Source organism: Triturus cristatus, chromosome 6 (genome assembly GCF_964204655.1).
Source record: "Triturus cristatus chromosome 6, aTriCri1.1, whole genome shotgun sequence".
NCBI classification, from domain to species: Eukaryota; Metazoa; Chordata; class Amphibia; order Caudata; family Salamandridae; genus Triturus; species Triturus cristatus.
In genome coordinates, this window is record NC_140589.1 from 513,254,134 (window position 1) to 513,280,357 (window position 26,224).

The 26,224-nt window shown below is 40.6% G+C and overlaps 1 protein-coding gene across 6 annotated transcripts in view; it reads left to right on the plus strand.

Annotated features, from left to right (window-relative positions):
• Positions 1-21,851, plus strand: part of RIMS1 (regulating synaptic membrane exocytosis 1) — a 1,904,179-nt gene extending 1,882,328 nt beyond the window's left edge. For all 6 annotated transcript variants that reach the window (XM_085610935.1, XM_085610937.1, XM_085610936.1 and 3 more), the window contains one exon: positions 19,624-21,851. In XM_085610935.1, coding sequence (XP_085467061.1) covers positions 19,624-19,842 — 219 coding nt within the window. In that variant the 3' untranslated portion in view covers positions 19,843-21,851. The remainder of the gene's footprint in view (positions 1-19,623) is intronic.
• The last annotated feature ends 4,373 nt before the right edge of the window (positions 21,852-26,224 follow it).

The window sequence follows — 26,224 nt, forward strand, 5'->3', positions numbered from 1 at the left end:
ACATAGATTATTTCATGATTTTTAGACTGCTCTTAAAATAGACTACCCAAAAAGCAATACTCATAGAAATGTCAATGATAATGGTCTTCATTATTATAATACTACCTTCATTTTATTTCATACTTATCTATTCAAATTGCTTTCAGAAATTTAGGTAGGTTAGTTATGCTTAAACCTGTAAAAATGTATTGTGCCACTGTGAATTCTTGTTCTGGTTTTCACCACACACCCTGCACATACAAGCATTCCAACCATCCCTTCCAGGCTCCTACCTTCACCACAATCTATATCATACCAAACCTAAATAGAGCAAAGTAGTTCCTTCAGGCACGGTTGTGTGTCTATAATTATGATTATGTGAGATAGATTCCTATTCACTGAAAAGGAGTAAATCTGCCCCCCAGATTTACTTGTTCATGCAGCTGCAGATTTACTATTTTGGGTAATTCACCAATTTCTATTGAAATCCACAAGCAGCACTGATCTTTGGATTTGCAGTGGAGATTTTGCTCAAATAAATACATTCAATCCTGCCAGGAATGCCTTTGTGAATTCCTGACAGGCAGTGAAAAGTTACATTTGATCGTACACTTGAGTTTATGACCAAATTTACCTTTGTGAATATGGCCTATAGACAGTTCATGATCCCTTGAGCACTAGTGCATTAAGATATCAGGATCTTGCCAAACATTTGTTAAATGATGCTACGCTATGATAGCTTCCCTCTTAATTCTCAGCATGTTAACAGAATGGTGAACATCATACTAAACATTCAGAGAGCTTTGCACTGCCCTAAAGTACATGAGGATAGTGCCTAATTTGTAAAATAATGAGTGCTGGTGCCTGAAGCTCTTTTGGATGCCCGAGGGTTGGCCCATGTAATACCAAGAATGTGCAGTCTTAAAGGACCTGATGCCTCTTTAATCCATTACCAGAGACCCCCTTTCCATTTATCTGACTCTTGTTGGTCCCTGCGTTCCCCACGTTATGATGTATTTTCCATGTTTCTCTTTTTACTTCTTTAGGCTTTATGGTTTTTTCCCTCTCTTGCTCTTAGTTGATGCCTATTGTGGAAAAGTAAGTGCTGGTTCCCACAAATGAGTTCCAATGGCCCCTAACGGCAGCCACCGCCTCAAAATAGGCAGTGATGATGCATTTACAAGTTGCAATAGTGTTGCTGCAGTTGGTGTACCATTGCATGACGTTTAAGCCCCTGGAGACAGAGGCAGTGCTGTTGAGACCTTTCCTTAACCAGGTCAAACACTGTACATTTGCAGCCTTTAATTTTGTTGCATATGCTAAACAAAGGTATAATTTGCATTCTCTTAAATTGGGGCCCGATTGAATTCATGGTGATAAGGATTCTCTGTTGCACCAGTGACAAATTATCTTGACTGCCAAGAATGCTTTCCACCTGCAAATGTATTAGAATTAATCACAGCAGCAACTACTCCGTCTCCGCTGTTATTAATGCCCTCTGGCGGCCCTGCGGAGTAAGGGCGGTCGGATTCTGATCTGTCATTCTGCCCACCTAATTTAGATTGGAGAAATTACAGGTCAGTTTTCACTGCCAGGAAAACCCTTGTGGTAAGGGGCAGTGAAAACTGCTAAATGCTCAACTCGCCATGAGAGCATTGCATTGTTTAATTTCAAAAGGAAAATCCCACTTTGAGATATTCTTTAAAAAAAAAACTGTCTTGTACAGGGCTCTGCCCTGCTGATGAAGCCCTGTACCAAACAGGAAAATGCATTGACATGAACCACGGTGACTGTGGTTCCTGGCAATGCTTTATAAATGACCACTGGCTTGGTCATTTAAAATTATTGTGCGCGGTCCTTCCACCTGGCCGATGGAGTAGTTTACTCCGTCGACCTGGTGGAACACTGGGCTACCCTCCACGATTTAAATCGGGCCCTTAGTATTAAAACACCCAAAAAAAATACATCAAGATAATGGTGTATTATTTGTTTAGCTTCGAGCAGTGAACCCCAACTGAACATTTACCCACAGACCAGTCCATTGAGATAAACTGACTTCAATGGATGTACCCTCTTCTCATTTTTGATAGCTTTACCTGACCAACAGGGCACACCTTCGAGACGATACCTTTAGATAATGTACAAACAAATTAAAATGAACAGAAAATAAAATAGTAAGAAATCAGTTGTTTTAATGTTAGTGATGTTAAGTAAATAAAAAAGTTAAAATGTCATTAAAAAAAATACCAAATCAAGCAGCACATTAAATAATTAAAAGTGTGTAGCAGAAGCAAAATTAATAAAAAAAGGTGAGAATAACAGTACTAAAGAAACAAAAAAATGGGTTGAATCAGGGTTGTCTTTTAGCACCCTTGTTATTCTCCTTATATGTAGCTAGTTTGCCAGCAGTACTTTTCAAATTCTGGGGAGACCTTCCCATGTTTTGTGGTGAGGAAATAAGTTGTCGCCTATATGCAGATGACATAGTATTACTAGATTTGACTCCCAATGGAGTACAAAAAAAGTTGGACCTCCTTAAAATCTTTGATGAAGACCACTTTCGAAACGAAACATTTTAGTTTTCAAGGGTAAGCACCAATTAAAGAAAAGGAAGTACCCTTGGCATTTGGAGACTGACAAACTAGAGGTGGTTAAGTTCTACAGATATTTAGTGAAAAACTTCAGATCTAATCTATCAGAAAGAAACCATATATCTGATTCACATACTAAAGCAGTAAGCCATGCAAATCGGATGAGAACATTCTATAATGCCCAGGGTTGCAGACAAGTTTTCTTTTTAATTCAGCTGTATATTTTAAAACTTTCGTCATGTCTATTAAATGCGATAGAGGTTATGTCAATTAATAGCTGATCCTTTATGAACTTCATCTAGGGAAAATGTATTAGAAGAATATGTAGTTTAAACACCCTAATCTCCAAGCAACTTTCTAATTAGAATTAGGTCCTTTTAAGTAGTTTTGTGTTGGGCCTAGCAGCAGTTCCACATTGGGGTCCTCCGGTTGTTTTAGTCCGATGTCAACTCTTTAAAGAGAAAACTCTGAAGGGATGTTTTTATTGAGCAAAGGCAAGATCATATTTTTAGAAGTAATTCTTATGCTGCCTTAGACCTTTCTAAGCTAAATCAAGAGGTGTTGGCATCCATGTCCATGTCGAAACTTAAGCTATTCTTTAAAAATTCAAGCCCAGTATTTTGCATGGAACTAGATATGGTTTCCTTCCCTTTGTATGATAGATACAACATAGTTCATGCTACTGCCAGCTTGAAGATTACATCGGTGTCCACTCCCTTGAAGCAGCAGTGGGGCGGGGAGGGTGGAAGAGGGAGGAGAGTTAAACATTTTTCTTAAAATCACTTACCTGCCACCACCGCCTTTCTTCTGTCCTGTTCCTGGCTTCTTCTTTGGAAACAAGAAGCAGGAAGCACCCGGGCTCCCAGGCTCCCCATAGCAAATCACAACGCGCAATGCAGCGTTGTGATTGGTCTGAGAACAGTGGTTCGGCACTCAGCTGGGGAAGAGGAGCCTGGGCATGTTTGGCATGCAGGCTGTAATGCAGCCTGCATTGAGAAGGCAGGTAAAACATTCATGCGCATTTACATAGTACCCACCGCTCCTCCCCCTTCTTTGAGAGCAGAGCAGATCTGCCCGCTGCAACAGAAACTAATGAAATGATAATAACGCGAGTTATTATCATTTTATTTTTCCTTTTTTTTCACTGCGAAAAGCAGCGGGACAATGCTCCTCCACCTTAGCGGACGAGCCGCCACTGGAAGAGGATGCAATCATATTTGAAATGGAATATAGAACATAAAGTCTGAAGATTTATATTTCTTGTCAGATTCTAAATGCTACCTCTAAGGAGTATCTCAGGTGCCTACGAAAGAATTAGTAGAAATGAGCGAATATGTAATTTATGTGCTCATGGAATCCAAGACTGAGCATGTTGTTTTTGTCTGACCTGCTCTGCACATGCCTTGTTAAAAGTTTTTAAAGCCGCAGTTCATCCATAATGGTATCTTCATTGTAGATAACGCACATGCACTTTTAAGCAATTCAGAAAATGAAATGACCTGTTTAAATTTGGTAGTTTTTTAAAGCTAAATTGATGATGGACTGTATTTTAATTTCATGAGCCCTCTCACTGCTTGCACATTGATGCAACGACCTGCTTGATGTTGAGCAATGCTTATGGCTCTGTTGCAATATGCAGGGGGCAATGTTTGCATATATCTAACTCTATTAGAAGCAGAGGCATGCAGTGTGGGTGAGGTCTCAATGCAGCGAGGTTCCGCGTATGCGCTCCACAACTGCACACGCGCCAGTGCCCGCCGAAGACCTCCGTGGCCAGATTCGTGCTACGTTGACCGGTCCATGGGGTCATTTCCAGCAGGGCGCATCACTTCACTGTGGTAAGAGAAGCCTCGGCAAGCACGGCTGCAATTAGCAGGCGGTTGCAGAGAGTGATCCCTCGGCGGCACCACGGAGGCGGCCCAACTAGGTTGGGTGCAACCTGCGGTGCCCTACTTGTCCTTGCACCCTTCTCCCAGTGCCACAACAGCCAACAGTGCAACAGTAACACTGCAGCAGCAAAAGCAACTGCAAGAGCAACAACGAGAGGCGGAGTGGGACAGCAGAGGGGTAGCAGAGACCATGGCCTCAAGAGCACCCAAAGAACCCCCAGAAATTAATCCCCAAATCATGCAAAGCTGTAACCCTCCCCCTAAAAGAGTAGGGGGATAGCAGCAGCCCAAAAGAAGTAGGGGGGTAGCAGTGGCCCTGTAAGAAAAAACAAAATTTAAAAAAAAGGAAAAACCCAGAACAAAATTCCCTAGTACCTACTGGGAACAAAGACTGCCTTAAGGGGGACAAGGCGTGAGAGAAGGCAGAAGAATGACTCCCTAAATACACCATGATCCAACTTCTAAGCGGCAGCACCCGGGTCTAGCAAGTGATTGAAAAGAGGAGCGCATCTGATTCCATTCTTGGCATCTGACTTCATCCCCCAGCACAGCTCTTCCCCAAAAGGACCTTCAAGTAACTTACGGAGCACTACTTTAATATATTTCAAACTCTCACTTCAAGAGACCCGCCACATGCAGTAAAAATGCCCCTCTTAAAAGGAGGTCTTTGAAGTGACAGCATCTGACGCAGTTGGCATCAGAGCTAGCAAGCTCCACAAGTATCAAGTAGCCACATCTGGGCTCAAGCACCTCTGCCATGAGATCGGGCAAAATCAGAGATGACACAAAATTGTTGCATATAAATTACTCTGTATTTGTGCAATGGTGCTCTCATTATTTTGTTTGGCCTATCGAATTAAGTCTTGGCCCTTCTTGTTTGTTTATGCCTGAGCATTTGTTTCTAATTTCCCCTTGTGTTGCTTTTTGTGACACTACCCCACTTCCCTTGTATTATATCCTTGTTCTCTATGATGAAAATTAAAATGCTTATTTTTCTATAAGAATTGAAGGACACAGTAGTTATTATATTTCTGTGTTAATGTGGTTTCATTTGTAATTCTTGATAGGCACCTCGGTCTCTTTATAAAATCAGAGGTGCAGCAAAAAAAACGCAAGGAAAACCCAAGAGGGAAAAAGGGGGTCAACGAGATGCGGTGGCAACAACTAACAGGTCGCAGGGTTCAGCATTGGAGATTGATATAGACATAGTCAGTGTCAAGAAAAGAGAGCCGCCCGTAACTACAATGCACTGCCCAAGTACCAAAGCCAGCAAGCGGGCACTAACTACGGACTTTCTAAAAGTGTACCGCAATGATAATCATAAGGAAGCCAATACAGGCAACAGCAACAACATCTATGGCCAAGGCATGGAGGAAATCCTCCCCTGCAATAAGAGCAACCAAAGCACAGATACCTACTGTAGTGATCAAACAGATCTTCTCATAAGAGAAAATCTAAGAAAGCAAGCAATTAACCAGGATCCACAAATACAAAATGATTCAAATCAGGCCCTAGTCCATACGCAACCACAGTCAAGCTGGTAGCCAATCAGTCATCTGGCTCAGCCAGTCCAACGGCTTCATTAAACACCAACCCATGAAACCAATGACGATTTAGAACTTTGGCAAGACAATATTTTAAATCTGTTTGCACCATCCTATTCACCACCACCGGATCAACAGGAGCATCTACCAGCTTGCAAACAAGATCTCAACATCCTCTTCTTACCACTTGAACCGACCCTAAAAGTACAACAAATGGATTAGGAAGTTCCATAATCAAATCCAAACGGGCACAGGTCTCAGGAGTCTAAAAGGCCCATGCTGTCCTTGCAACTGAATTACGTGAAAAGGCACAAGCTAGAACGATCGAAGATCAATTTGAACAGCCCTCGACAGAAGCAACCATCCAGTCCCTTCTGTGTGGCCCCATCTGCAAAATACCATGGAAACCATTGAAACTGCCTTGACATACCATGCAGTATACACTCAAGCCGAGCCACTAAACGTTTTAGCTATCCTTGTTCAGGGGATAGAACAAGAGTTGCAGACCTTAAAGACCATGGTAACGAAGGCCCAACAGGACTGGGACTCTACTTATCACACTTGTCATTTTCCTTTATTAATAATCAACACATTTTCAACAGTACCAATCATAATGACAGAGCTGCCGGGGGAAGTTAGGGAAATTCATTCAAACCCCACACTGGCTCGGGATTGCGACTCAAACAAAGGCAGAAGGCTATGGTGGTTTACAGTTGGCAGAAAGTACCATCTTAAAAAAAAGATCTTTAATAACATAGAACGCACATGCATAATCTCACCCAATGCAAAGGAAGAGAGCGAGCAATTGAATGAACAACCACTTAGACGGAACAAAAACACCTGAGAAAATCAAGGAAAATCAAAATAAATAAATGGTGCTCATTCTCACTGCTGACACAAAAGGTAACCCCTTGTCAGAGCATCAATGAAAAAAACCAAGAAAGACTCGCCTCTACAAAGCAAAACACCCCCGCAGATAAAACATATAATATATGTAATTTTCTGGACAAACGCAAGACAATCAAGATAACAATCCAGGGCATACAAATGACCAACTTAATTCCACTCCCCAAAGAACCAATGACAAAAGTGAGTGAAGTCAGTAATCAGGACGCAGCTATTGGCAGGAGACAAGCCACAGTAGAGACGTGTAATCGCAAAGAAAGCGAGACAACACCACAAACCTCAAAAGGCTTGGAGGCCCAACCATCAACATATTCTAAATGATTCCTACAAAACACTACAGGACAATTTCCACAAGCAGCTCCACATTACCTACCAAGACATCACTGAAGCACCAGTAGAGACACTAATCTATCGTTCCAAGTCACATCCGATGAATCTTCTAACCAGGTGTAATGAAAAGATAGAGCTGGTTTCACACTATACCTCGAGGGGAGCTCATGACATATTCAATAGAAGTGCAATATTAAAATTACTAGAAGCTCTTCCAGACCTGAGGCATATTAAATCTAGAGACTTAGAAAGAATTGAGTTTAAACCAGCTGGGGTCTGTGCAGGTAACAGCGATGGGGCCGGGTGGTGGGGGATTCCGACGGACGATGACGAGGGAAAATCAATTATTTATTTAATTTTCCCTCTACATCGTTCTCCAAAATGCCCCTCCACTTGGCCCCACCGCCTCAACGCTGTTACCTGCACGGACCGCGGCTGGTTTAAACCCAACCCCAATCGAAATTATGATAGCAACCTGGGCAGATCACCTCATTTCAGAACAGATTTTGCTACGTAGGGAATTCTTCGCAACATGGGGCATTGAGTTAAAAAAGGTAGAGTTACCATACTACCCAAGCCCACTACAAGGGTTTAACCAAACCACAGGCGTACTGAAAGGAGTAAAAGGACCTGACAATCTTAGCATAGCCAAAAGTCAGTGACCAAATCACAAGGCAAATTACCATCACAATAATACAGCCCCAATTACTTAACCCTGAGGATAGTCAATATGCAAGGGCTTTAAACAGGAAACATGGAGCAGCATGAACAAAGGCACGAAGTTGCAAGATTTACTCCTGGAATGTGAATGATTTAGGCACTAAGCTCAACGACGCCGACATTGCAGAGTTTCTCCAAGTGCATGCTATCTTCTTACTTCAGGAAACTTGACAGTCAACAAATTCCCCAATTGTAGGCTACAAAGAACATTTCAACACAGCCACAAAAGAAGCAAAATACGGAAGGGCAAAAGGCAGCCTACCGATTTACACCTCAACAGATATTCTTCAGGAATACGAAGAAACGGATTTAGATTTGCCCTGGATGCAATGTATCAAGCTCGCAGTTTCATCTTCCACTATTTTATTCAATCTGAACACTTATATTCACCCACCTCACAAGCATAAGGGAAAAAAATCCAGCTACTGATCGGCTCGCTTGAAACATTAAAATCCACCTATCCACACGCCAACATAATTCTGTCAGGGGATTTCAATATGAATTTATTACAAGACCAATAAAATAATTTAGCAGGCCACATGCATGCACGGCAGGGTAACACAACAAGACGTGACACGTGGGGCAAGAAATGTGCCGCATTACTGGAACAACTATCACTGTTTACAATAAATGGACGAGGCCCCTTGGATTGCCCAGCATCTTTTACAAGAGTTACGGACAAAACTGGCGCAACTATCGATTTCATTTTGGTGGACCCAGACCTATTTTACTATATCTCCAACTATCAAATAAAGAAAAGAGCCAAAAGCGATCACTACCCCCAAACATTTACACTTTATTCAGGAATTTACCCAGCAAGCAAAGGCGTTCACATTAACAACCCATCCTTACAATTTAAAATAACTGACATGGAACGAAAACAACATAGAAGCCATCATGGAGGCTTGCACCACGTTACTGGTGACAGCCAATGCGCAGCCAGTCGGGATAGAGGCTTGGGAGGCCTTTGTCATTAATCTAAATACAAAATTCCCTTACAGCACCTCCAATCACAAAACATTCGGGACCATTGACGCAACATGGTTTACACATAAGCTAAGGATAAAAAAAACAACTAAGTAACCAACTAAGATCAATGCACCCCCCGGGCCTTACAACCAACTCAGTACTCACTTGCAAAAACAGCAAAAAATGAAAAGAGACTTTAAAAAGGAAATCAGGGTGGCAAAGCATGCATATAAGGAGGCAATTTGGTTAAAAATGGTTCATGCCAGCCAGCAAAGGAACTCATCATTTATCTGGGTGAATATTAACATCTTACTAATTGGTAAAAACCGACATTTCAACTCAGATATAACGCAACATACCTGGAGTGCTCACATAGCAACCACATACAATAAGGTGTCTCACCCTAGTGCAGCAACCATCGATGAACCACTGAATATGAACCAGTTGACCTCCATCTGGAAAACAAGCCTCAAGATACCATTACCCATAAACAGATCAAAAACAGATACTAAAATCTGCTCACCAATAATGGTAAATCACCCCAAGTCCCAAGATAGTTACATAGAAGATAACGTGCAGCCGGGAGCACAGGTAACATCAAGGGCCAATCCAAAGGAGCTTTACCCACAGATCACGCAAAAGCAGGTATTGCATGCCATAAAACAATAAAGATCCAATGGGGCCCCGGGGCCAAATGGCCTGCCTAATGCTTTATTAAAAAAAGACCCATCTTTCTGGTCTACTCTCTTAACCCCCTATTTACCAATGCCTTTAAGACGTGTACCATCCCAGAATCATGGTGAGGAAGTATACTCAAACCGATATACAAAACAGGGGTGCGTTCAGACCCTACCAATTATAGACTAATAGCACTCAACGGTGTTAAGGCCAAGATATACGCTTCAAACCTGCTGACTGACCTAGATGATTGGGTTAACAGCATAAACTTAATCCCCAAAACACAAACCGGATTCCGTGCATGAATGAGCACCTGCAAAGGATCTATCAGCAGTTATGCTCCAGGCCGACCAAGCCATCAGTAAATCAAGCTTCCTGTATACATTTTTGTAGACCTGAAAGACGCTTTTGATAAGGTCCCCATAACTAAGCAATGGGAAAAACTGAAATCTTGGGGAGTTCCCACAAAATTGCTAGAAGCAATTATCAACCTTTACTCAAGAATGTGGGTCCAAATAAAATTAGGGGATGATCGAAGTCTAACCTAAAAAATCTCAACCACCAATGGCTTAAGACAGGGGTGCATCTTGTCCCCCTGCCTTTTTAACATCTATACAGCGGATCTACAGAACCATCTCCGCATAACACCTTCTTGCAGTATGCTGACGACATCGTTCTGCTCAGTAAAACGCCTCAAGGTCTACAGTGGCTGATCACCCAGCTAGTAGAATACATATCCATCGCCCAACTAGATATTAACTTCCAAAAAGCAATAGTTATGTGCTTTTCAAGTCCCAACAAAAAACAACCCAAATTCACCTGGTCAGCAAACAGTAACATCTTGGACCAGGTCAAAACATACAAATATCTGGGGGTACTATTAGACTGGCATCTCAATTACAAGCAATACCTAGCATTACGGCATGCAAAAGCAAAATAGCTGCTATTTGCATTTGAACCCCTGTAAGAAAAAACTTTGCGTCTACTCAACAAATCACTTGGTAAAGGTAGTCGCTGCAAAATTCTTACCATCAATTTTGTACAAATCGGAACTTCTAAATAGCAACGACGCATTAGTCCTGAACACTGCATAATCTAGTCTCTTTAAGAATCAATTTTCAATTTGACGTCACTTATCTCAAGCTCATATAAGACTTGAATTAGACTTAAAAAAACAGATACTGACAAGACAAGGGGCCCTCGTCAAATATTACTGGAGAATGAAGGCAGCAGAGATAAACTCCTTAGCCTACCAATGCTGGCTGGAGATTGAAAAACAATCCAGGTTGAATAAGTCAGATATTCTGTTTTAAAGCAATCACTCTTTTCTTTAAAGTTAGAGGAGGCTTGACTCGCAATATCAGCCTACCCCAAGTTCAAACAAACAACCAACAAAGCCATTAAGCTGCTCTCTAGCTAATAGATAAAGCATCTATGATTCATAAAACCCACAAGAGGGTGGTGATGCCAACATATATAACCCTAAAACCTCAACTGTATCTGCTGGAACATTTTTCAAGATCAAAAAAGATCAACCTGATTTTACTGAGGCTCAGAGTTTATCCAGCTAAAGACCTTATACCAAAATGGAAACGGTCCTGGCCTAACTTGGAATGGCGCCTTTGCGGTTATGGTAATGAGTCACTACTCCATCTACTATGCACCGGCGCTACTAACTTTTCGGAAAACCCTTCTAAGGCCAACACTGAAGCAAGAACAAATAAGGACCTGTACATCTGCCGTCATAAAATGCTTAGGAGGCTCGACATTTTAACTGGTATGCAAGTTGATAATGTTTTTAAGCTTAGCGGCAAAAGAACTAGAGAACAGAGACAGATGAATTAAATACACCTTCCCAAATGTATTCTTGTTTACCTAGATCAAAAACTTGCAGTTTACATGATGATTGCAGCAGCACTTTACTCATTAATTACATCCGGGAATCATTTGCTGACTTTTACCAGAGACAAGAGTATGGACAGCCCGCGTTTGGACTAACCGAAACATATCGGAAGCCCGATTCTTCCCCTGCAGGGCTGGACACTATATATTCATATGCAATCAAAGGAAAATCGTTTTATAATCAGTTGTAGACTAAGGGGCAGATTTAGGAGCCCCTTGCGCCACTTTTGCGTCACTTTTAACATGGGAAAAGTGACGCAAAAGTGGCGCAAGGGGCTCATAAATCTGCCCCTATATTTTAATGAGTTAAATGCAATCGTATATTCAAATTAGAACCAATGTTCAATGATTTTAAGCATTTTGTGGGTTGTTTATATTGGAATGATTATTGTTTTAATTACTTGTTTTTGCTTATGCCTCGATGTAAATAAGGGGGAGTTATTTGTTTTTACAATTTTGTTGTCTCAAATTTGGGACTGAAACAATAAAGGGTTTTGTCTGTCTGCCTGTAGTGAAAATGTACAACAACAAGAATAGCTTCTTGCATGCATAATGATATTCATGAATACATTTGGATTTTTATATGCTGCAAGCTGAAATAAAATAAGAGTGTTTTATTTTAAGATATCCATAACCATTTAGCAAAAACATGAAATATCAATAAATTAGTCCTTAACATACACTGCAGGTCCGCAGTGGACTATGAATGTTTACTAGATAATTTTAAGGGTGTTAAAAAACTTGAAAGGCTGTTAAAAAGCCATTTGTTTCTCCTTTGTGATATCACAAGCATTCAAAATTGTTTTCTTTCAAAAATCTCCTTTAACACAGCCCTCCACACAAAAAGGTACAGAGCACCTTAGAATTTCAGTACTCACGAGTAAATGGACTTCCAAAACAGGTCAGAACTTTTTGTAGGCAAACAGGACATTTTCCAAGCCACATTTGTCAGGAGCAAAGTAAAGTTCTCCGGCAGGCAAACAGTTTCAACATTCCTAGAGATCTTTTCAGGATTCTGGAGGAAACCTTTCCAAAAATAAATTCATGGTAATGTTATGCTAAAGTTCATAAAGATCAATCAATACCAAGAAAAAACTAATGAATGTTCAAATATTTCCCACCCAAAATACCTTCTATTTCAGCAAGATGTATCAAAAGAAGTCTTCGAAAATCCAGTTTCAGGTTGGCCTAACCTCAAAGAGGGTGTCTGTTAAAAAGCAGCTTGATAGAATGTTTCCTAAAAACGAATGAGGCCTCTTAAGGGCAATAGAAACTATAGAACAAAATAATTCCTCATGTCCCATTGAAAGGAAATACCCCACCCTCCTGCAGCTTCTTGAACAAATGAAGTTCCACATCTGCCTTCTAAGTGAAAATAACTCAGTGAATGACTTATTAACATCATCATGCGCAAGAGGGATAATCCCTTGCTGACTCCTTTCTGGAGTTTGTCAAAGGAAGTCTTTGTTTGTTTACATCTGATGGCAGGTTCTCATGGCACATTATAAGCCTAAATGGCTCCACTGAGATTTTGCTGGCAAATTAAGATAAGTCGGGGAACAAGGATAACTAGTAAATGATCAAATATTTCCCAGCAAAAATGCACGTTTAGTTCCAGCAAAATCCTTTATTATAAGTCTTCGAAAATATTTTTTCTGAAAAATACCCAGAGAGGACTTATGCATATTACAGAATACTTCCTAAAATTAGAAAGCTTTCCCAAAGGTAAAATGTTTACAGAAGGGAACAAAGAATTTCCGCATATTAAGCCGGAAGAACTAACCAGCTTTCTGCAGTTCATTAGAGGTAGAAAGATCCAGAGGGGTGGCTTCCTAAATGACTCCACTTCAGTTTTTTCAAGGGAAGCCTTTACACTGTTACTGCTAGCTGGATCCTATACAGGGCTTAACTCTCAGCCCAAATTACTCTTTCCTGATTTCCTGATTAAAGAACGTGTGAATTATAAAATTGTGTTCACCATAAAACAAAGGCTGAGATTAAAAACTGTTTGTAAACCTGAGAAAACATAGACTTGCAATTTGAATATGAAGTCACCTACTGCCATCATTTGTACATCTATTCATTACAAGTAACATACCAGACAACAATCTGGTTTCCAGCAGGGGAAGAATTGTTACTGGGATTAGACAGCTGTAGCATTCTCCTCAGGAAGAGAGTAATTTTACAAGAAGTGTTTGAAAGCAGACTTGAAACTCCTTAGGTTGAATGAGTTTTGAAAGAGAGAGGAAGATCATCCCGTATTTGTGTTCTGGCTGTAGCAAGGTGTTTGCTGAATGGCACATGAGGGTTTTGTAGTGGTGCCTCAGTGGACAGTGGTTCCGGCATGGAAGAGATCTGCAGGACACCCTTGGGGTCTCCCGGAATGTTGCGGTGGGTGTGGCCTGTTGGGTGACTGAGTAGAACCCTTTCCAAGGCATGTCCTTCTGACCACCTTCAACCATGGTCATGGTAGTAATGGATGCCTCTACTCTCAGGTAGGGAGCCCAGCTGAAGAAACTAGAGATCAGGGATCTCTGAACTTCAGAAAAGCAAGTGCTTAATTTCAGCCTGTTGGAGCAACAGGTTAATTCAGGTGGCTCCCATGACCTTCCTTCTCTCCATTGACGGTTGGTCTGTCTAGATGTTGACGGACAGAATGACTGTGATGTAGTAGATGAATAAGCAAGATGTGGGATAGGATCTAAACTACTTTGTCAAGAATCATTGAGACTGGTCTTTGTCACACCATAGATTGATCTGGTTAACAGCCAGTCACCTAGTGGGGGCTTTTAATGTCAGTGCTGACAGCCTGGGCTGGTGTTATCTTGCTGATCATGAGTGGCGTCTTCTACCTGAACTAGTCATGAACATCTTCACCATATGGGACACTCCTAAGTTGGACCTGTTCACCTTCTTGGAGAATGATCAGTGCCAGCATTTCTGAGCCCTCCAGTAGCCGTTGAGGGGAGCCTTTGGGGATGCTTTTTAGTTGAAAAGTAACTTTTGACTTCACTACGAGTTTTACCCATACCTTTGATTTCTCAAGTTCTTAGGAAGATTTGTAACACCGGACCCCTGTCATCCTTATCACCCCTGATTGACCAAGAAGGATGTGGTACGCAGACATTCTGCACCTCTCCTTGTGTCCACCATTTCGTCTTCCTTTCAAAGTAGATCTCCGCTCCCACTTCCTTCATGCCTGGACATAGAGTGAGAACACCCAAGCTACTTTCAGCTGCAGCATCTTGTCAGCTCGTCCCCCTCCTCAAATTATGTACATTCTATTAGGTGGAACAGTTTTGTCTTGTGGTGCACTGACAACAATGTAGATCCCTAGCATGACTTATTGTCAGAGGTACTACAGTTTACCCTCTCTCTGGTAAGAGTGGGTATGTGGTGGACACTGTCACTTTTCACTTAACGGCGTTGTCAGTGTCCCTCTAACTCCTGGGCCGACCTTCCCCTGTTCAAGTTCCCTATTGTGATAAGGTTCATTAAAGGGTTGACCAATTTGTACTCTTCCCCAACTCCTTTTGTTATGTGTTAATGGGACCTAACATTTTCTCACTTTTTTTGTGGGGTCTCCATTTCAGCAACTTCATAGTTGTCAGTTGCAGTTGTTGACTATAACAATGGTCTTTTAGTTGCCATTACTTCGGTGAGATGGGTAAGTGAGTTGTAAGCGATGAGTGCTGTCCAATATTCCCAACCTTTTCCCTGACAAACTAATATTGCGAACCTGAGCTGCTTTCCTTCCCAAAGTGGTTACTGGTCAGTCCATCGGCCTTCCTTCTTTCTATTCCCCCCAAACCACAAAGAAGGAGGAATGGCTGCATCACCTAGTCCTTGGCAAGCAGTTACTTTCTATATTTATCGTACCAAGGATTGGACGGCAAGCTGTTTGTTGGCTACGAAAGCAGTAGGAAGGGCAAAGCAGTCTAGAAGCAAATGTTACCCCCGTGTCATCCTCTGCATCAAAATGTGCTATGGCCTTACAAAAAACAACACACCTTAGGGAATCAGGGCCCATTCCACCAGGGCCAAGTCATTGTCTTCTGCTCTTGCGAGATGTGTTCCCTTCGCATAGTACTTCAAGGTGGGGGACACATTTGCCAAGCAATGCTGTTTGGGAGCACAGGTGAGCAAGGATGGCTTCTTTTCCAGTTTGTGCTGGCTATCCACCAGCCCACCTCCAGGGGAGATATTGCTCGAAAATCTATTCAACAGGTGAGAAATATGCAGGTAGATGTATTCATCAGAAGAAAAAGTTTGCACCTTCGGTAATGACCTTTCTGGTGGATACTCTGCTTACCTGAAGATTTTCCACCATTCCCACTCTTCTCCCCATCTGATGGATAGATGTACAGGGAAGGCGTTAATAAGGTTCCACTTACTGTTTTGCACTGCACTATATCTAATCAATAGCGCTCCATCTGTCCGCCAACAAAATGGAAACTGAGATTCTGGCACTGAGTTGGGCGCTAAATAGGTTTGGTGTCATCACCATTCATAGCTGCTGGCCCCAACGTGGAGCCAGAGCCCTCTACTGGAATCGAAGGGCTTTGAAGTTTACAGATCCAGACGGATGCCTCGGATAATTGAACAGAAGAATTCCACAAATAGATTAACCACAAGCTCCCAAAGATAAACATTTTTTTATTCTCTGCCATAATACCATGAGTGGGCACATTGCAGCCTGTGTGTGCAGTTTTTAAACTACCATTTTGACCTGGCAAAAGAATCCTTTTGCTGGGCCCAAACCTTCCTTTCTAATACATATACGTCACCCCTAGTGTAGGCTCTGGACAGCCCATTGGACAGAGTTAGATGTATTTTAAAAATTTGACATATACTTTTAAGTTTTCCATGTCAAGATAGTGAAAAACTCTTACATTTGTTTTTCACTATTGCAAGGCATTTCTCTTCCATGGGCTAACATTGGAGTTACCATATTACATTTATTAACCCGTTCGACGCGCATGACGGAACGGTTTCGTCATGCACGTCGGTTGCGCTGTGCGCATGACGGAACCGTTCCGTCATGGCCCCGCCCGCGCACGGAACCTTCAGCGTGGCGCGGAAATCCGCGCCGCGCTGAAGGGGTTAAGTGATAATTTCCAAATGTGAGAATTTAAGGTTTGGTGTGTTTGGAATTATAATGAAATATCCTCTCTCTGGGTAAAGTAAAATTTTACAGTACAATTTTGAAAATGCCACTTTTAGAAAGTTGGCATTTTCCTGCCTGAGCCATCTAGTGCCTGTAGCCTGTCTCTGGGCCACACGACTGATGCAGTTAGGCTTTGTGTATTTCTTCTAGACAGTCATACACAGTAGAGAGCTTAGGTGTTCCTGCATGGGCTATTACTGACAGGATGGGAGGGCGGAGCTGGGCGCGGCCCTACCTACATTTGAATTGGCTGTGTCCTGCCGCCAAAGGGCTGCATAACCCCTGTAGGTAGTCTGGAGCCAAGGTGTGGGAAGGCTGGAAGCCTGTGCATTTCAAATAGAAATCCTGGAAGCTTCTCTCACCTTCCAGAGGAAGGGCAACAGGTATAAATATTGGCCCTCAGACACCAGCTCTTGAGTAAACTTGGAACTGTGGATACTCTGCCAGGAAGAAGGACTGCTGTGCTGCTGAAAAGACTGCCACTTTGCTGGACTGCTGCTCTGAAAGCGTGCTGCCCTGCTGTGCTGCCCTGATACCTTCTTGCCTGGGTGAGAAAGACGGGACCTGCATATGTTGAACCCAGGATCCCAAAGTGACCCCAAGGGCTACTTGGCTGGCCTTCTGACTACAGTCTCATGGGCAAAAGGCTGTAACAACCTAACAACCTTGAACCCAGCACCTAGAATTTACCATTTGTGAGTCCCAATCCCACCAAGTGATGCCACCACAGTCCTAGGCCCTTGGAAGTGGGTCTGAAGGTTCTCTGCCATCCCATCTGTGGATCCAGCTGAACCGACACATCTCCTCCGCAGTGAAGTGCATCTCCAGCAGCACTGGCACACCGCCTTTGCTGTTTGATGCATCGCCTTCGGAACCAATGCATCACCTCTGCTGCGAATGTTCTCCTGATGCAAAGAACTCCACATTGGCCTCACAGCCTGCATCTGAACTGCCGCCTGGGCGAATCTTTTCTTACACAGGCCCCGCATTGCAAATCTCTTGTCAACGGCAGCCTTGATGATGACGCAGGTTCTTGCACCTCTGCTGCACAGCTCCTCTGGACCGACACATCCTCAGAGCATGTTGCAGCCCTTATTTCAGCCAACAGGCAGCAGGTCCGCACCACAGACTCATCAAGTCCCAAGGCGGTTTCTCCTGGCAGTCCAGCAGTCCTCTGGTAGCATGTAGAGACAGCAGTGTGTGGTTACAAGTCCCTAGCAGTGTCTAAAATCATGAGGTTACCGCCCCAGTTCTTATACTCCAAAAGTCTTTATTCTGGGGATACTTTAAACAACTTCAGAAGTGCCAAACACCCCCATTCAATCCCCAGCCCTGGCTCCCGATACACTACAGGCAGACAGAAACAGCATTGCAAAAGTTAGACACATCCCTATTCAGGTGCAGGTGACAACTCCTCCCACCACTCTAAATGCAGACCAGGCCTATTCAGCCCACTATGAGTCACCCAGTAAAGGCAGGACACACCTCAACCCCCCTTTTGACTGTCTATAGTGAATGCACATCCCTAGCCCTTGTCAATCAAAAACCAGACAGTGAATACAAAACCAGGTAGGGCACAACGAGTTATAAGCACGCAGATATGCCCACTTCTAAAAGTGGCATTTCTCAAATCGTAATAACGAATCCGCTTTCACCAATAAGCATGATTTATTACTACTATTCCAAACATACCAAACATGGCCACACTACCCCCTTCAGAAATTATCACTGAAACATATTTCAGGGAATCCCCAATGCAAACGTATGAGAGGAGCAGCCTCAAAGCAGTTAGAAACCAAATAGCTTGTTTGTCACTACCAGGCCAAACAACAAAGGCACATGTCCTACCTTTTACCTACACAGCACCCTGCCCATAGGGCCACCTAGGGCCTACCTTTGGGGTGAACTATATGTAGTAAAAGGGGAGTTTCAGACGTGGAAAACACTTTAAATGCCACGTCTCTGTGGTGCAGTGGCAGAGGCCTGGGACAGGTTTGAAAGGCTACTTCGTTGGATGGCACAAGCAGTGCTGCAAGCCCACTAGTGGGACTTAATGGACAGGCCCTGGGTATACCAATGTAGAAAGGACTTACAGGAACATAAATATGCCAAACAGGTGTAGACCAACCTTTCCAAGAGAGACCACATGCACTTTAGCACTGATCAGCAGTGTTAAAGTGCCCAGAGTCATAAAACCAACAAAACAGGTCGGAACAAATACAGGAGGCAGGCAAAAGGTTTGGGGATAACTCTGCAAAAAGGGCCAGTTCCAACAAAGCCCCTTTTTGATTTTAGAGAAACTTTCTTGTCACAATGTACCTTTCACTGATGTCACCAATATTGCAAAGCTTAGGGTAGACTTAATGACACCATTAGATATGTTGGTATAGTGCAAGGAAGACTTCAGCCACTGCAATAAGTAACAGTTTGCTGGATTTAGAATTGTGTGTTGTTGCGAAGGGGGTTTTCTCCAAGGAGGCTTCTTCCACCTGGGGAAAGCCACATAAGAAAAATGTTAATAACACTAAATTTCACTGCATCTATCTGGCATAGTGGAAGTGTCAGAAACATGGATTATGAAATGGTATCCTCTGAGTAGGACTGCATGTCCATTAACGATATACAAATGTCCAGTATACGTATAGAACATGTGTGGTGCACATTTGTGCGTGTGTGTGTGTGTGTGATTTTGACTGTGTGAAGGAGTAAAGGGATGGAAAGGGCACCAAACACCTGGTGGATGGAATGTATGTTGACGTGTAGGGGTTTGGGATGGTGTCTGAATCAATGGATGGATGGATGGACCAATGGCTTATGAATGATGGAACGGTGGATAGTTAGATAGATTGTATTTTTTCGTTCTAAATATTGCCTTAATCTTTCTTTTCACCTTATATATATAAATATTTACATATATGTGTATTCTTTTCATTTTCATTCTTTAACAGGTGATCGTTTGGGGAGACTATGGCCGAATGGACCACAAATCTTTCATGGGTGTTGCACAGATCCTTTTGGAGGAACTTGATCTATCAAGTGTGGTAATAGGATGGTATAAGTTATTTCCGCCCTCGTCATTGGTGGATCCAACTTTGACACCACTCACTCGCCGGGCTTCCCAGTCATCTCTTGAAAGTTCAACAGGGCCTCCTTCAATTAGGTCATAATGAACGAGGAGAGGGTGGAAGATATGAAAACTGCATTGTTGTCGCCCAAAATGAGAGCGAGAACCAGACGTTTCCATGAACAAAAAAGCATTGTTGAACTCAGACAATCACTTGTTATTTTGCCTGTATTAACGTTTCACAAGTAGAGCTGCAAACTCGGAAACAAGCTTATATTGGCTGAACAAGACAGGGCGTCAAAATAGCTGGTTTCTTGCAACCGTAACTGATGCTCAAACGAGGGTATTTTAAATAAAAAAAAATCTAACTGGAAACCATTGCTCTGATAAAGATGTTTTTTTACATTTTTACAGAGCTCATAAGCAGTATTATCTTTAATGGTGTTTTAATATTTTTTTGTCTGTGCTCGTTCCTTCCACTTGTTTTTGTTAAAATATTTATTTTTTTGTGCCAGTTTTGTACAAGTCCTCATGGCGGTGCTTACAGAGATCCAGCTCTTCTTATGTTAGGATTTTTAAGGGCTGATCCCATATCCCTGTGAGCATTCGTCAAGTGTTCTACAGCCAGACAAAGAATAAATGCCAACAAGGTTACCCATTGTTTTTGCGTCATGGTTCTCTAACGTCTTACATGTGAAAAGCAGCCACTAAGAATGAATGAATATTAATAAACAATATTTCTAAAAAAATGTATAAATAATTTTAAAAAATTAAAAAGAATTTATCACAGAGCCACTTTTTCTTTGTAAAAATGAAAGCATATATGATTGCATTATAAATAATGATTTTTATGTTTTATGATGTTTTGCATGGAAGAGTTTTGAAGACATCTATCTGCAACCAATGGTGAGGACTGATACAAGCATTTTGTGTCTTAATTTTGACATTTAAAATATTTAGTTTTCTTCCTAGAATCATAATTATGTTTTTATAAATAGATTGTATATCTGACTTCCCAAAACATTGACCAGTGATGGGGTTGAGCATATGACACTTTCAGCTGTGTCCAGGCTCCTCGCGTTTGTCACTTTGGACAACTGATCGGCACTGGACACAGCACAGTATGAGCTGTTCACTATTTCACTGGAAATTCCAGTCGAAGTGTTCTGCACTTAATAATGTTTGTATCAGATTTTAGTTTACATTTCTTTGAGAGTGATGCAAGCACAATGCTTGGTTTTTTAACGCAAAATATTTTACTTTTTGAAGAAAATAGCTCAAATTTAAATTTGCATTTGATTAATTTTAAAGGGTTTTATTTTGCCTTGAAATTACCCTTTGTGATTTTTTCTGTAAATGTTCAAGGAACTGCAGGTCGTGCAGGTGCATTGATATTTTTTCCTCCTTTTATGGGCCATTCAATTTTGTGATCACCCAAATAGAGCAGCATGACTTGGAACTGTTCAAAGCCGTATGCACGTTTTGTAAAAAGAAACAAAAAGAGGTAAATTATGTGTGTTAGTTCCACATAGGCCAGCTTGTATGTTGCATGTACTTGTACAGTTTGCTCGTAATTATAAGGAAACAACCAAGAAATCAAAGCCATCCATTTTTCTTATAGACATTTTGCAGGTTTTAACCAGGTCAGGTCTGTCAATCTGACGCCAAGTGTCTACTGATGGACTTTATTTTTTAACCTATGGAAAGCGTGATGTAGTACGGACCAAATTCCTTCTGATACATATTTTGTTGTAGATTCCTGCTGTGGGGCTGTAACACATGTAGAAGCTGTGTACAACTAGGTTTTAATTCATAGACATACCTCCTGCGCCAAGTGAACTCTTTCTTGTTATGAAATAGGCTGAAACAATCCTGCCCATCTTTCCACAGGGCAAAAATAGCTCACTGCTCGACCTGCTGAGCAGGGAGAACGCAAGCGCTGGTGCACTTCTACTAGATTTTATTCTGTCTTGGTGGCCAAAATTCAATCAATTATAATTCGGTAGTTTCTTTCTATTTTGACCACTTGTCTTAACACTCCCCTGTGCTTTTAAATGAACTTCCAACTCATGTTATGTAAACATGTTTAATAAAATGTACTTTTCATGTCCAGTGTTGTAGTCTCTTTGATAGATATATCAAAAATGTGGGAGTGTGTTGGGTCATTTTTCTGTATCACAATAATGTCATTGCGTACTCCTATTCTGGTTTCCCTTCACATCGATACAGCCGTTGCTTAGAGCTAACGTATATAATTTTGATTTGATGGCCCGTGATTGTGCAGGCTTTTCCCCACAGACCTCCTTTAAGATAACCAACTCGGATTCAAAATCCATATTGAAACCGTCAAACAGATGAGATGATTGGAATGGGGTATTGAGGCTTGTGAAGGAATGCAAGATGTGTGCATAGTTCACCTGTGCTGAAATAAAGTTGTTGACGCATGTATTCACACAATTATATCTAATTTTCTCTGATCTACATGTTGAGATGTAATTTTCACATGTCTATAAACATAGCTAGAAAAGATCCTAAGTCCTTAAGACCTGTAGTTCCACAAATTGGCATCTCTTCATCACATCAGATTAGGAATCGTTAATTAAATGCTATGGCTGCTAGGGCATACAGAGTCGCGGATCAACTCTTTGCTTTCTCTTGAGCAGCACACACACAATTAGGAACGAGTCCTTTCATGTTTCCTCAGACAGGACAATAAAAAGCTATTTGTTTTGTGAAGGGGTGATTTCCCGTTTCTCCGGCTAACTGTTCCTCCACCATTCACACCAATTTAACAAACTGAACACTCTGCAGTTATCTGAGCATTGGCTCTTCAGTTAATGGACTGCAGCATCCCATTTAAGAGCTTCGAGGGAATGCTCCTCAATGGAAATTCCAGTTAACCTTGCGTTATCCCAGCCAAGCTATGCCAACATAGCTAGAAACGACGGCAAGCTAGAGATAGGCCTATTTACAAAGCAAGGGGCATATTTAGCAAACAATCACATAGCGCAGCGCAGCAAGGTCAAAGCTGTGTGACAGAGAAAGGGCAAGAATTTGCAGTACTTAACAATATATGGCGCACAATGTGCTACCTTGCGCCAACGCAGGCATCCTTGCACGATGGTGCAAGGGTGCCTCCATTGTTAGCAGGATTGTTTCTGTGCGGGAAGGGACACCTTCGCATGAAAAGATGACAATGCCTCCGGGGATTGTTTTTTTTTTTTTTTTTTTTTGAGTTCAAAATGTTTTATTAAATTTTCCATAAGAATGAACAAATACAGACAATACAGAAAAAATTTATCACAAGCGAAAATACCTATATAAAATAAAACATTTCTAAAAGCAATTCTAAATACAATAGTTAAAGATGTATATATAATCAATTAGAAGGAGGGAAGATAAACTAAAAAGAAGGGCAGGGAGGGAGCCATGAAGAGTTGCAATGTCAACTTATTAGAAAAAGGAGCTACATTCATCATATAAGGCTTTAAATAGAATGACTGTAAAACGGTGAATCAAGTATAAATATACAATTATAAAGATAAGTATATATCTATGGATAACCAAAAAGAGTGAAACAAATTAGAATTGTGATTGATCCCTTTCAGGGATAATTGAGCACCTCTTCTTGTAAAAATGACCCATGACCACCAAGCATGAACCGATAAAGACGAAATATCCTTCCAGCAAAATGTAATGGACTTTAAAGCAGCTGATATTAGGAAGTTAAACAGTTTACCTTCTAATTCAGTTAAGTTATGCGTAAGATCAACAGCTTTACATATTAATATTTTGTAAGAAATAACATCATGAATATGAAATATTTGTTGAATAATATCCCAAACATCAGACCAAAATTTAAAAATTAATGGACATTCAAAAAGCATATGTCGTAGTGATCCAGGGAGTAATTTACAATGCCAACAAATGTCGTCTTGCATCAGCTTAGCACGAAATAAACGCACTGGGGTCCATAAACAATTAAATAAAATATAAGAATTGGTTTGGTAAAGTGAAACAGGCAGCCATCCTGAAATACTATTAAGCCAAACAGTCATCCATGTATCGTTGGACAAAGAAAGGGAAAGCTCATCATTCCAAAATGTTGAAATAATATTTAAATTGTTTCCTATAGAATTAGATAATTTTTTATATAAAATAGAGACAGTATGTGATGACGTAGAGATAGTTCGAATATATAGTGCTAAATCTGCTTTAACATTAAATGGAATACCATGAGGGAAGGAGTCTAAAATTGAATTACATAACGATTCATATTTAATAAAATCAGATTGAGGTAAACTAAATTTCATTTGTAAAGCTTCAAAAGAAATAAAAACATTGTCAAAATAGATATCTTTAAGATAAAAGATACCAGCTTTAATCCAAGCATTCCAAAAAGTAACATTTCTATTCAATTTAATCACATTACTATGCCACAATGACATATCTTCAGTATGAGTCATAGGGATCAAAAAGATTGAATCCAAGTCATTAAAAATGAGTTTAGTGGATTTAATAATAACCGATTTATGCACATATATTGACCTATTGGACATTGTTAGCAAGGTGGTCAATGGAAAAGGATCCACAAGAGACTGCTCTATATGAAACCATGTAGGTTGGTTCTTTAAAGAGGAAGGAGGAAACCATATGGAACTTTGTTTCAGTATAAATGCTTTGTGATATAGAAAAAAGTCAGGCAAGCCAAATCCAGCATTGCATTTAGGTACTTTTAATTTTTTATAACCAATACGAGTTGATTTATTATTCCAGAGAAATTTGGAGAGAAGTCTATCAATGTTTTTATAGAATTGTAAAGGAAATTGAATAGGAATCATAGCAAGTGTATAACATTTTTTAGGAGCAATAGTCATTTTAATGGAGTCCATTCTACCCCACCAAGAGAGGTGAAGTGAAGACCATTTAGACGTTTTATCTTTGATATAATTCAGAATAAAATTACTATTTAATGTTAATGTTGCTTTTACGGAGGACGCAAATAGAATCCCAAGATATTTTAATTTATCTTTTTGCCACACAATATCAGCCATGGGTAACATATCAGGAGTACAAAAAATGTTTAAAGGGAAGAATTCAGTTTTATTAATATTAAGTTTATAACCAGAAACCATGGAATATTTTGTAATAATTTCTAATAGGGCAGGCATTGAGGATATAGGTTCACTAATAAATAACAGCACATCATCAGCATAGGCTAAAGTTTTGATATTAATCTCCTTAATCTGAATACCTTTGATATTAACACAATTTCTTATATGAGTAAGGAAAGGTTCAATTCCAATGAGAAATAAAAGTGGAGAGAGGGGACAACCTTGTCTTGTGCCTCTAAAAAGAGAAAACTGACTAGATACTTGACCATTAATAAATAAACGAGCAGTAGGGGCATAATACAGAGCAGAAATCATGCGTATAAACGAAGTACCAAAATTAAATGATAATAAGGTTTGAAATAAAAATTGCCAATGGATTTTGTCGAAAGCTTTCTCTGCATCTAAAGCCAAAATTCCTGCGGGGGAACTTAAAGTGGAACTCTGTTCAATAATGTGTAATAAGGTTCTTGTGTTATTTGTAGAATATCTATTCTTCATAAAACCGGATTGATCAAGATGTATAATAGAATCCAATATAGGGGCCAGTCTAGAAGCAAGTATTTTAGCATACAATTTACAATCTTGATTAATTAAAGAAATAGGGCGATAATTTGAAACAAGAGTGGGGTCTTTATCTGGCTTAGGAAGTACAATAATTAAAGCATCAGTAAAGGAACCTGAGATCGTTCCTGAAGAACCAAAAAAAGTAAAAAGTTGAAATAAATAAGGCAAAAGTTGGGACTGGAACTCTTTATAAAACTCAGCTGGGATACCATCTGGGCCAGGGGATTTTTTTTTTTTATGGATTTAATAGCAGCTAAAATTTCCTCAGTAGTAATGGGTAAATCTAGCCCAAGCCTGTCCGAGTGTGAGATTTTGGGCAAATCACATGTATCTAAAAAAGAGTCCAGTATGGAAGGATCATGAGGATCAGGCTTATTATATAAAGTAGAGTAAAAATCCAAAAATTCCTTAACAATATCATTATGAGATATTGCAATGTTACCATTAGGGCCATGAATTGAGGTAATTTGCGTTCTATCTTTTTTTATACGTAAATAATTAGCTAAAAGCTTCCCAGATCTGTTGGCATTAAAACGGAACTTAGCCTTAGAATGAGAAATTTGGATGCCAGCTCTAGTACTAAGGATTGAGTTAAATTCATATCGAAGCTTTTGTAGCTTGACTTTAAATTGAGGATCATTTGATGAAATAAAAAGCCTTTCAAATTTCGCAATTTGTTTTTCCAAACACCTGATACGTGCGTTGAATGTTTTATTTTCATAGGCCATAATTGAAATAGTTACACCCCTAATGTAAGCTTTAAAGGCGTCCCATCTATTGACCATGGAAGTGGAACCTTCAGGATTG